At 45.7% G+C, this 13670-nt stretch overlaps 1 protein-coding gene across 2 annotated transcripts in view; it reads left to right on the plus strand.

The window, feature by feature from the left end:
- LOC147031031 (uncharacterized) overlaps positions 1–4709 on the plus strand; it is a 28283-nt gene extending 23574 nt beyond the window's left edge. Inside the window, exons 4-6 of one of the 2 annotated variants that reach the window (XM_085875698.1) lie at positions 3198–3249; positions 3512–3739; positions 4109–4709. In XM_085875698.1, coding sequence (XP_085731824.1) covers positions 3198–3249; positions 3512–3739; positions 4109–4281 — 453 coding nt within the window. In that variant the 3' untranslated portion in view covers positions 4282–4709. Of the gene's footprint in view, positions 1–3197; positions 3250–3391; positions 3740–4108 lie in introns of both variants that reach the window. The other variant, XM_085875697.1, reaches the window with a different exon arrangement.
- Positions 4710–13670: the final 8961 nt, after the last annotated feature.

Raw genomic sequence — 13670 nt, forward strand, 5'->3', positions numbered from 1 at the left:
CCTTGAGCACCAGCATCCAGAGCAGTCAGGCTTCAGACGCAGATTTTCACCAGCATCCAGACCAACGAGGTCAACGATTTACCGTATCCTTGCTCTTCAGGTCCTCACCGAACGCAGACGAGAGTTTCGGCAGGGGCTGCTTGCAGCTTATGTTGATCTCTGTAAAGCGTTCAATTCAATGAATCGGGATGCCCTCTGGAGGATTCTTGGTCTTCGTGAGGTGCCACCAAAACTGATCGATCTGATGTCTGAACTCCACTCTGGTACTGAGAGTGCTGTGAGATGTGGTGGTACCATCTCTGACTTATTTCCAGTTGTTACTGGAGTTCATCAGGGGTGTGTACTGGCCCCCACACTTTTCAGCATTTGTATTGACTGGATTCCAGGAAGATGTCCGAGAGATCAAGCTGCGGTGCATCGTTTGGGAATGTCAAGATGTCTGACCTTGATTTCGCAGATGATGCAGTCATCTTTGCGGAGACTTTAGATATCCTTTTGGAGGCCCTCAAGGTGCTGAACGAGGAGTCAGAGCCGCTGGGATTACAGGATTCCTGGGTCAAAACTAATATCCAGGCTTTCAGTGACATCTTGGATGCTGCTGTCCTGTCTGTGCCTGTTTGTGGTGAAGATGTTGAGGTCATGGAGAGATTCACTTACCTTGGCAGTGATATTCATGTCTTTGTTGGCTGTGAGTCAGAGGTATATAGACGTCTGGGTCGGGCCTGGGGAGTCATGGATTCACTGGATCATGGGATGTGGCACTGCCGGTACCTGTGCGGGAGGACGAAAAATCCAAGTCTTCAGGTCCTTGATGCTTCCAGTATTGCTCTATGGATGTGAGACTTGGACTCTGAGCAGGGATCTGAGACTTAATTCCTTTGGTAGCAGATCTCTTCGGAGAATCCTTGGCTATCGCTGGTCGGACTTTGTGTCCAATGAGTGGTTGCTGAGAGAGACTGAAATGAGATTTGTTACCTGCATAGTCTGTGAGTTTCAGCTTCAGCTGTATGGACATGTAGCTCATTTTCCTGATGTTAATCCTGCTCACCAGATTCCCTCAGCGAGGGAGTCTCGTGAGTGAAGGAGGCCAACGGGCTGATCACGTGCCTCGTGGTTGCAGCAAGTTGATCGGAATCTCAAGGAGATGGGGATGGGCCTGGCATCTGCCGGGAGGGTGGCCAGACGGAGGCCCGTGGAAAGTGGATGCAGTGACGCTCCGCTCTGGCGCATGCTCCCATACCTAACCTGACTTCAGTATGGTTACTCTCTCTCTTTATGAGAGAACAGAGGGAGCGAGCCCAAAGAAGAGGATGCAAAAAGCAGAGGCCACTGACCCATCTATACTAATAAATGGCTGTGTGTGTGTGTGTGTGTGTGTGTGTGTGTGTGTGTGTGTGTGTGTGTGTGTGTGTGTGTGTGTGTGTGTGTGTACGTCTCCTCCATAACTCCAAAAACATGAAGCCAAGCAGCCTGAAACTTTACACACATAGTAAGGGAACCCCAAGGAAGTGCAAGAGTGAAAATTGGATGTTAAGGTTAATTAAAACACCCCTTTTGAAGATATTTAACGGCCTTATTTAATTATATCCTTCATCAGGCGATCCTCGGCCACCTCGCTCTATATGGGGTATTAAGGCATTTCCTGGGTTACCTCGCTGGGTTCTGAAGCCACCATGTTTTTTGGCCTGCTCAACCATGCCTTGACCTGGAACAGTTCACAATGATTTCTTCACGATAAAGTCTGTTTTTTTCACTTTCTTCACTCATATTATCAAATGCCTGTTCATCGTAGCTATTAATCGCTGGATACATCGCAATGCTTATACACGCCTTGAGACATCACCATTCGTGACTTTATTTCATTTCTGCCCATCTGATAACTTCAAGAATCTCCTTAACCAAGCAAAATTACAAAATTTAAACTGCAGATTTAAACTCAGCAGCAGTTCCGACTCCTAAAAAACTTGAAGCAAGCAAGGCGATGTTCCCTTCTTCTTCAGATATACACAAGAAAATGTGAAATTACTACAACATTAAACTTAACTTTTTCTCCTGCTTGGAGAATTCCATTGAGTGGAAAAAAAGATTGAGTAATGTGCCAAAATTAACCAGCTTCATTCAGCTGGTTTCATTGAGTGCAATGGAAATAACTTCTTTCAGTGAAACGAAAATAACTAACCAGTGGTATCGACACGATGGCAGCTGTGCCTGGGTTCTCTGCGGTGAATCTCTGGAGTTCGGAAGGCAAAATAAATTAAATTAAAGATCAACTTAAAAACACAAAGAACGATTAACATAACGGGAGGATTACGGTGAGTGAAGCAATTTTGAAAAATTTCAACTCAATTATTTTTTTTTTGTCTGGAATCCATTCCTCCTTAAATACATCTGAAAAATCAATGAGATTTTGAAGTTCAACTGAAACTATGTTTTCCAGGAATTCATCTATGACATAAATTCGTGAAAGTACCTGTATATAGGTGTGTGTGTGTGTGTGTGTGTGTGTGTGTGTGTGTGTGTGTGTGTGTGTGTGTGTGTGTGTGTGTGTGTGTGTGTGTGTGTGTGTGTGTGTGTGTCTGTTTATAAAGCATAACGTAACATTATCTTTGCTCTCCCTCGGCCCCCTTCAACACTCTCCCAAATTCCTCCCCCCACCCCGATTCCTACTCCGCCCTTGCTCGCTACTCCTCATTGCTCCCACTCCCTCTCCACTTTCTCGCTCACAACACCTTCTTCCTCGCACCCCATTCTCCCGGAGTGTTTAATGATCTGTGGTGAGGTGTCACTCATCCCTCTTCCTGCCTCGTTCTCCCACTCTTCCTTGCTCTTGGCATTCCTCCCCCACCCTTCCTTGCTCCCCTCTCGCGAACTCCTCACTCTCTCCACCATCCTCCTCTCTCCTACTCCCCCCCCCCCGGAGTGTATAGCGACACTTGGTGAGGCGTCACTCCCCACACCTGCTTCCGACCTCCTCCATTACTCACCCCTTCAAGCTCCCCAACCATTCCTCCCTCCCCCTCCCCTCTCTTACACATTCCCTCTCCCTCCACCCCTCTCCTCTGCCCTCCCTCTCTTTCTCTCCCTATTTAATATTTCTTCAACGAAACAACAGGTTGTATTTGTTGGCTATTTAATGAATCTATCATCATGTTACCACACCAGGGTATTGTTAATCCATCATTGTTATTTCTTTTCAGATTCCCAGGTCATGTGACTCTTCGGATGAGAGAGAACCAAAGAAACCATATGGTAGGTTTTGTAGATTCTCATTCGGGGATTTGATGTCATTTTTCAAAGCATTTTGGGAAGAGAAATGTGGAATAAACAAGGTGATGTGGAGAGATGTTATTGGTGGAAATAAAGATTGTAATTTCCTTGTTTCTCATTGTAGTTCCCAACATCCTCATGGAAAGTCCTCTCCTCTCATGTGAGATCCAAAATCCCCCCAGTAATAAGTTCTTGTTGCTGTGGATGTTTCGAAGTACTGAAGGTCATAACCAGGTGATCGCAGTGGCCGGAACACGGGCAGACATCCTTGCCTCCTGTCTGGGGAAGAACAAAGACAGAAACTATGGGGTGCTGGAACCTCGACCAGATTCCTGTCCTGAAAGCTCCCACTGCTTGCTGCCTCCCTTTGGTGTAACGAGGGATGAACTCGAGAGATACTGGTGTCTGATTGGTCCTGGAGAGGATGGAACGTGGAGAGAGCAGGTCCTCTCTGTGCTCTCATTCACACCTGGTAAGATCTAACTCGATGACCATTACCATCCAGTTATATCATGCTCCATCATGGTTCTTCATTGTAAGAAACCATCTTTGTTCTTAATTACCCTGAAGATGGCAGCAGCTTCTCTCTCCCTCATCGTTTCGTTTTCCTGGTTAAAAATGAGAACTATTTTGAAAGTGAAGGAGATGTTTTTTTTTCTTGTAAGATTTGTGATATCAGGTATAAATTGTTTATTTGGTAACAAGTTGAACAGGTTCTTGTGTTTTATTATTACCACATATTCACCAATTAGTGCAGTGTAACCTTGGCTGAGTTACCACATCTTACATGATTGTTATCCTGATGGGTTTTCTCATATAACGGATGGTTTTGAACACACAGTGAGGACAAGGACTCTAAATGAATCCACATCAAGCGAAGAAACCAACAACCCTTCATCACTCTCTGGATGCCGACCGGCTCTCGCTGCAGCAATCACTCTCAATGTTCTCGCTCTCTTCCCATTCACCATGTTTGTTTTCCTTGTTAAACGTTATCGTGAAAAACGTTTGTAGAAACATCTGGAGGATGTGCCAACAAAGTCCTCGATGTGTTTCCATATCTCCAAATGTGATTGGTTTTTTTCGGAAAACCTTTGTTTTAAGGAATGTTCAGGAAGTAATTATTTGTTAAAACAATTACCCAACTGTGATATTTGTTTGACATGAAGCTTATGATAATTATACTCCAACCTTATTTGCTCTTTCTTTGTGAAGTTGTTGATCGTTTTCAGATATTATTAATTTTTCTGATTGTGAAGGACATGTTTGTGAGTGACAGCGTGCACATGGAAGGGAATTTATGATAAGATACATCTACGTTATATCATTCAGAAAAATACAAGCTATACATTATATCATATAGCACACAATTATCATGTATTTAAAACATTTTCATGATGTACTTTAATTATTCATGCTTAATAAATATTATCTCACATTTATATCCACGAGCAGATTACCCGCCCTCCGGGCGATCTTGTTCCAAGCATGCAACACATCCTTCTGACCAATACCTTTATTTGGACGGTGTATAGGCAACTGACAGCTGCCTCACTCACTTCCAAAAATATAAATAATAACCCGGGTTACGTGCGTGAAGCAAAAACATACCTTCTGCTTATAATTCAAAACACCTCATTGTGCTGGAAAATGTGTGGACAGGAACACTGTGCAGTCCATGGTGGAGACTTGTAATACCTTCCCCCACCTGGTGGTGGTGCTACACGATACACTTTTATGGAGAATTTGCGTCCCTCCCCTTCCGCCCCCCACTACCCTAACCCCCCCCCACTCCCCTAACCCCCACCCTCCCCTAACCCCCGCCCCCCTCCCTCGACCATCAGCAAAGATATAAACATCCCCATCTATGAATTGGGGTCATGGTGATCCGATGTAGCAAGGCTGGATATAATCGGCCCAGAACTGGAGGAGAAGTCGCCTGACAAACAAACAAGCGTGCCAGTTGTCTGGGTGTGGGTGTCTCTCTCACCTGCCATGACACTTCAGCAAAAGACTTCTGCGACTCATTGGGACTGACACAATCTGTGACCTTCCCGACCCAGATCTCAGTACATCATCTCGGCTGGATCTGATTTTGACCAATTTCCTTGCAAATGCCTGCTCTTCTTCGACTGCTCCAATCGGTTCATCTGACCATCTGCTTGTTAAAGTGGACATCTCTCTTCCTGTCCATGGTGAAGTTCCTCAAGGCAGTGTTCTGGAACCTGTTCTTTTTCTGGGCCGAAGCAGAGAGTGAGCGGCTCTGCGCCCCGCCTTTTATCAACCCCGGGTGAAGGGTGGGGTGACATCCCTAAAGCGACGTGTTGTGACCTGAATCCCACTTCTCTATTGGGCCACAGTGGCCCTGGCCACGCCCTGCCAGGCTCCCGAGGCCGGAAATGGCCAGAACTCGCCCATCCAGCTCAACAACGCCTGGAGCTCCTGACTCAGCAAAGGGCATGAGCCAACACCCGAGCCCTGAACGTGCTCTGACTGCAGTCTGACTACTGAATAGCAATGCACACCCGCCACCCATGGGCCCCCTCTCATGAGCCCAAAATGCACACCCAGGCCCCCTGCCAAACTCCCAGATCGCCCTTGCCGCGACCCCTCCTCACCGCCCCGATCTTGCAGTGTTCTGGCGACTGGACGAGGGTCGTATTAATCCTGCGTGTTCACCTGGGACATCCCAGCGAGATGCAGTGGACCTATTAACGGCCGATGCTCGGCCCTACTTCACGCGGTCCGAGGACATTCCGAGTTGTGCAATACTCCTCCATATAGTGGTGAATTGTAGCGATGCAGAGGTATGAGGGAGTGCAGGAATATTTTTCCCGTGTGCGGGAAGCGTTTGTGGTCGAAGTGGTGAGGTTTTGGTGAGCGAGTGGTGAGCAAGGTGACATGCTGGTTAAAAATTAGCATGCAGATTTGAATGAAATAATGGCACGCGATGCGTTTGCTGTACAGTATCTATTGTGCTTCAGTTGGTTCCAAGCCACGGGAGGCATTGAAGTGCGCTCATTCAATCGATTTTTGCATGGTGTGTGTGCTTGCTTGTAACCATGGCTAAAAAGGAAAGGGTTGGAATAGAAGATAGACATATAGTGAATAGACCGAGCTATTAAACCCACACAACGCACTTCATCCCATTAACCCACTCGACATGAGGGGAAGGTCTAACTGCACAAAGACTAGTGAAATAACTGCCTGGGGATCACTGTATGTTGGGTGCCATTGTCTTAGAGTCATGCGGTTTTGTAGAACCGCAACAATACGAAAGGTCGGCGGTGAAACCTTACTCCTGCTAATGCAGCGTCACGTGACCAAAGACAATAGCCTGCCAGCAGTGGATCACCGATCCGAAAGTCTATCGCCGGGTCGGGAATTGAATCCAGACCAGACATAGAATCGTTGTCTCACCAGCAATTCATATCACTCAATTGTTACAAATCTAAATTCTTCAATGTACCAAAAAGGGAAGATGCTAACTTTATCTCATAACTGAAATTGGCTCTGTGGTCAATGATGTGCAATATGGGAACAGCTACAAGAAGTAAAATATAGATAAAATGTCATAGCCCCGTTGTTTTAGTAATTTTGCTGTACGGAGTGAAAGGGGTAGCCCACATTTTATGAACTAAAATGGCCGCCAGTCTACCAGTCGGCCATCTTTGATTATATCGCAAAAGAAAGTCAGGTGCACGTGTATGCCATCACATACTGTACTTCTGTCAAGTTTGAACAAAATCGGAACATGCATGTCGAAGAAATGGTTGGGGACACATTCGAGTAAGAAAATGGCCACCAGTCGGCCATCTTGGATCCGATATCGAAAAAAAGTATGTGGATACATAAGCCTGTATCGGAGAGGCGACCCATACAGGATTGTGCCCAATAGCGTCGGAGACTGCTAAGGTCGCACCAACACTCTGCACAGAGTATGGTCTCAATGGATGGATGGATGTGTAAACCATCATTCTTTATCTGCGTGGCAAGGTTGAACAACATCGGTAAACGCATGTCTGAGAAATGGTTGAGGACATGTTCAACATCGAGTTATTTACAACTAAAATAGCTACCGGTTGGTCATCTTGGATCTGAACTCGGAGAGGGGGAGGGCACGGACTCAAAAATCAAGACCAAATCCATGTCCCTGTTTCAGACAAAGTCCAATGGGGGCTAATTATAATCGGAGGCATTACTTTTCAACACACCCTCGTATATAGCTCGAGAAGTGTCTGTTAATCTGCTTTGTTTTTTTTGGCCGGAGGGGAGGGGGGTGTTCTTGTGGATGTTTATTTCTTACTTATATGCACTCCTGAACCGCTTTACAGAACGAGTTGAAAACTGGTGATTGTATTCGGTGTGTGCATGGCAAGATTGTGGATGTTAAAAAAAAATAACAATCCATACGCCAAGGGGTTTAGGATGGAGGGGGGGGGAAGACCTCAATTCTCTCTATTTAAATGTCTATTGTGTAGCACTGATCCCAGTGTGAGGGGGTATTAAAAGTTCTAAAATACGTCAATCCTCAGAATTAAAACAATACACATCACAGAAGTGGGGTGATTATCATACTATGAAATTGTTACAAATATTGTTACGGGGCCAGGTATTGGCTGCGAGCACGACCACCAGATGGAGCTGCAGGGTCGACTCCGCCGATCACCAGGAATGTATAGTATAGGTCGTCACCCCGGATAACTCCGGAGCCGACGGGTCCATTATCGGACCGAAGTTCGCCAATATTTCGACGGCGCGAGGTCGGGTCCACTTGTCTCACGCCAATTTACCTCAGTACTCACGCCGTCCAACTACCGGGGAAATTCACCCTCAACGATGCTCGTACAGAACGAGTCGCTAGCGTACTCGAACCGTGTGCGACCCGAGCGGATGGTCACCGAGCTTTCGTCGGTCCAAATGTCCCTTTTACAGCGGCAACAGCCTGGCTAATTCCCAACACGCAGCATGTCAAACCAATAAAAGAAACACCAAAACGAACTGATACATTTAACACATGGGTTTATTTATAATAGGTGGGGAAGGAGGGGAGCACGTAAGAAGCATAGTTATCACGACTAATATAAATGAAATGCAAATAATGTACAAGGCACTTAACAGTTTTACTTATAGACGGGCCCACACACAGACACACACACAGAAGTGAACCCCAATGGTCTTTATCAAAGTCTTCCAGCTCGAGGAAAGGGAGCTGGAGACCAGAGCCTACACTTGGACCTGTCCACCTCGTGTGGTCTTCGACGATCCGGCTCGACGGGACATGAACCCGCAACACGATGCCACTCCAAGCACCAGGGACGGAGGAAGAGCGTCGGACGCCAGGCACTGCCAAGCCGACCAGACCAGACAAGTCGATCTCCAGCACCTCGAACACGATCACTGCCAAGCCGACCAGAACAGACGAGTCGATCTCAGGCACCTCGAACCCAATCACTGCCAAGCCGAACAGACCAGACGAGTCGATCTCAGGCACCTCGAACCCGATTAATGCCAATCCGAACAGACCAGACAAGTCGATCTCCGGCACCTCGAACCCGATCACTGCCAATCCGAACAGACCAGACGAGTCGATCTCAGGCACCTCGAACCCGATCACTGCCAATCCGAACAGACCAGACGAGTCGATCTCCGGCACCTCGAACCCGATCACTAACAAGCCGGCCAAACCAGACGAGTCGATCTCCTGCACCTCTAACCCAATCACTGCCAAGCCGACCAGACCAGACGAGTCGATCTCCGGCACCTCAAACCTGATCACTGCCAAGCCGACCAAACCAGACGAGTCGATCTCCGGCAACTCGAACCCGATCACTGCCAAGCCGACCAGAACAGACAAGTCGATCTCCGGAACCTCAAACCTGATCACTGCCAAGCCGACCAAACCAGACGAGTCGATCTCCGGCAACTCGAACCCGATCACTGCCAAGCAGACCAGACCAGACGAGTCGATCTCCGGAACCTCAAACCCAATCACTGCCAAGCCGACCAGACCAGACGAGTCGATCTCCGGCACCTCAAACCTGATCACTGCCAAGCCGACCAGACCAGACGAGTCGATCCCCGGCGCCTCGAACCTAATCACTGCCACCTCGAACCTGATCACTGCCAAGCAGACCCTGAAGCTGACGCCCAACCCTGACGTTCACACTGACCTCCTCCCCTGATGCTCACCCTGCCGTTCACGCTCTTTCCAAGGCCCTGGCGTTTCTTATATGGCATTTCTCCTGCGGGAGGGGGTGTCGTGACGTGGAAAGGATCACCGTCTGAGACGTCTCGCCTCCCATTGGTCGCGGGGAACATTCCATCTCTCCGGGGCAGAGTCGGAGCTCTGATGGCCGAGGAAACTCTGCCCACGTACGTGATCGAACGCACGTTGCCAATGGCGTCGGTGTGAGGAAGCGGGGTGAAGGCGTGTTGTTGTTGTTGTTGTTGTTGTTGTTGTTGTTGTTGTTGTTTCAAGACCGTGTTTCCTTCAAAGCAGATTTACCAACATACACCAAACAATGGAGGCCAGGATTCCAAACAAGGCTGCAGCACACAACCATTCCTTCATCAAGGAACGCAGAGATCTTGGTTTGTGACTTTGCACAAAATCTTCAACAACGAGAGGCCTTGTCGGGCAGGGCCGACACGACACAGGTGATTCTTCTTCTTCTTCTTCAACATTATCGACTTGTGTTGTTATAAATATGGAATAGGCAAAGCCGAGAAGCGAACGTAGAATTCTTCTTACATTTGCTTCTCAAATATATCAAATTAAACAGTCTTTTTGCTATGAAAAAATTAATATTACCTCAACATTACCTTCACAACAACAACAACTACACCGCCTAGAACAGGATCTCATCTAAAAAAATTAATATTACCTCAACATTACCTTCACAACAACGACACCACCTAGAACAGGATCTCATCTAAAAAAATAAATATTACCTCAAAATTACCTTCACAACAACTACACCACCGAGAACAGGATCTCATCTGAAAAAATAAATAATACCTCAACATTACCTTCACAACAACAACAACACCGCCGAGAATAGGATCTCATCTAAAAAAAATTAATATTACCTCAACATTACCTTCAGGATCTCATCTAAAAAAATTAATATTACCTCAACATTACCTTCACAACAACAACTACACCGCCAAGAACAGGATCTCATCTAAAAAAATTAATATTACCTCAACATTACCTTCACAACAACAACTACACCGCCAAGAACAGGATCTCATCTAAAAAAATTAATATTACCTCAACATTACCTTCACAACAACAACTACACCGCCAAGAACAGGATCTCATCTAAAAAAATTAATATTACCCCAACATTACCTTCACAACACCGACACCGCCTCAAACAGGATCTCATCTAAAAAAATTAATATTACCTCAACATTACATTCACAACAACGACACCGCCTAGAACAGGATCTCATCTAAAAAAAAAAAATTACCTCAACATTACCTTCAAAACAACTACACCGCCTCGAACAGGATCTCATCTAAAAAAATAAATATTACCTCAACATTACCTTCACAACACCGACACCGCCTCGAACAGGATCTCATCCAAAAAAATAAATATTACCTCAACATTATACCTCAACATTACCTTCACAACAACAACGACACTGCCTCGAACAGGATCTCATCTAAAAAAATAAATACTAGAAGCGAACGTAGAATTCTTCTTACATTCGCTTCTGACTTTACCTATAACTCGTTCACAACTGTATACGCAATTTCCGGTTACTTCGGCCTGGATTCGGGATCAGCGATCAAATAACGTAAATCACGATTAAAAATTATTTTTGATGATGCGGGAGATATCTTTTTTAAAATCAGTGGAGGAAATAGACACCATGTCTGATATTTGGGTCTTTCATATCTCCGACGATGCCTTTATCTCCCGGCATGCATCATTCCCCATGACAAAAACCGGAAACAAAAAAAAAACCAGAAGCAAAAAAAAAAAAAACCGGAAGCAAAATGGTCATAGCCAACGACACTGATTCCAAATTGCCAGGGTATTGTGTTGTTGTTTCCTATTCTCTCATGTGCACGCGGTAAGTAATATTCACAAGATAGAAATAAAACCCAATCGTGTTTATACACCGCACAGCGTTTAAAAAAACCGGAAGCAAAAAGGGTCATAGCCAACGACACGGATTCCAAATTGGCAAGGATGTTGATGTCGATGTCGATGTCGATGTTTTCCTGTTCTCTCATGTGCACGCGTTAAGTATGAAGCTCACTGCGTTCGCTATAAGGGGTGTAAAAATGCTAACTATAAAAACAACGCACAGCGCATTTACATTTATTCACCCATTAGACTCGGGGATGGATTCTAACTAGAAAACACATACTTATCGAAATAGCTAAGCTATAGGAACCTGAATGTCTGTGTGCTCATGGCTTCCAGATTCGCAACAATATGACGGGGGCTAATAAGGGGGTTATTTTTTAAGTCGATTCATAATGAATGTCATCAGGCATTATATAACACTCCAGTGAAGAAAGCTGCCAGAATCAAGTGTAAAGCGAGCTCCTTGTCACTACAGCGACAGTGTTTGTCTCTTTTACACTTTTTACCTCCACCCCCGAAGGTGGACGTTGGATTTGTTTTCACCCCTGTTTGTTTGCCTGTGTGTCTGTCCGTCTGAGCAGGATATCTCAAAAAGTTATGGACGGATTGCGACGAAACTTGGTGGACAGGTTGGAGGTGTGACAAGGATGAACGGATTAGATTTTGGTTAAGGTCTGTGTGTATATCCAGCCTATCGGTGGGCTAAAAAAAAAAACGTAAGCTTTTGAGCCTGGAAGAGTTATGTATTCTAACAAGTGCTGCATTCTCAACGCATGAGGCGTTAGGCAAAGTTTGTGAGCCATGGACTCTCCCTCCAGCAAAACCAAATGATCATTGAAGCAACGGACGCCAGGTTCGGCGTACAAGCCCGATATTTAATTATTATCAATCACATCATACGGCAGGCTTCCTATACGTCGAAAGAACACCTCTGCTTGGGCATCCTGGAATTGATCTCTGGCACTGTTGGGTCATCGAGTCTGTTACAATATCATATTATTTGTATGACTGTTCTGCACTGCAAAACTGCTGGACAGAATGAGTTTAAAGTTGTTGGTTGTAATTGGGTGTTGAGGGAAGGTTTCATACTGGAGAGGCGGGGGGGGGGGTATGCTATGGGAAGGACCTCAATGTATAACATATATATGTAATTGACGCCCTGCTCTTTTGGCTAAAGAAAGCTGCATAAAGAAGATAAGAAAACATACACAAGGTAAGCCGTTTGCTGTTTCAAACCCGATTTGGGTTCCTAAAAGTTCACACCTCAGCAGACATTAACAAGTAGCAAGTAGCACATACATGAGAATTCTAATTCTACCCACTCAAATTCAGCCGCAGGATCGGTTTCATCGCTTACTGGCGAGTCATCAACAATAGCGGAGACAGAAACGTGCATTACCGAGGCTCACAAACATGTACCAGTGACAACAAAACATGGACCAAACATGTATGACATCATCATATAAAGCAAAGAGTATCGTTGTATCATTTGTGGTACTAAATATATTAACAACCAAAGTTGTCGAGGTCTTTTTGGAGCATCCTGTAGAATCGAAAATGGATGGGCCAATCGGGGAGAGGACTTGCAATTTTTGCCTGTTCATGTGGAATAGTGCAAGTTGTGTCACCACCGATCTCTGCCTAAGGGAGCGGGGTATTAACACCACATTTCTCTCCCAGCGGAAGCCGCTATTACTCATTATATAAACTAGTGCGGGCCCGTAGGTGCGTGCCAGTACGTGCAGCTTCGTTCCTTCGCTCTCGTAAACGACGACTGGATTGGGGCATTGTTTCAATTCGATCGGACCAACCGTATCATAAATGGCCATAACTTGGGAAACACCTGGGAAACATACTCAGGTCCCCAGCGTTAATTGTGACGTCATATCAAACGAAAAAGAAGAATTGTGACACCTCCTCTCTCTCGCCCCCCCCCTCTCTTGCCCCCCCTCTCTCCCCCCTAGTCTCGCTCTCACTCTCACCCCCCTCTCCTGTCCCCCTCATCTCTCCCCCTCTCTCGCCGCCCCTCTCTCTGTAAATGTATTCACAAATGTCTACCAAGCACAACAATTAATTCAAACCTTGGGAAAAAACAGCTTTCAAACCCTTGGGAAACAGCTCTTTCTCTTGGGAAAATTCAAACCTTGGGATTCATTAATAATTTGAACAATTAATTCAAACCTTGGGAAAAACAGCTTTTCAAACCTTGGGAAACAATTGGGAAACAGCTGAAACGGATGAAGAACGATATCAAACCTTGAAAAGGCACATATTCAGGTCCCCAGCGTTGAT

Source organism: Eptatretus burgeri, chromosome 3 (genome assembly GCF_056783735.1).
Source record: "Eptatretus burgeri isolate ZD-2024b chromosome 3, Ebu_testis_v1, whole genome shotgun sequence".
In the NCBI taxonomy this organism is placed as follows: Eukaryota; Metazoa; Chordata; class Myxini; order Myxiniformes; family Myxinidae; genus Eptatretus; species Eptatretus burgeri.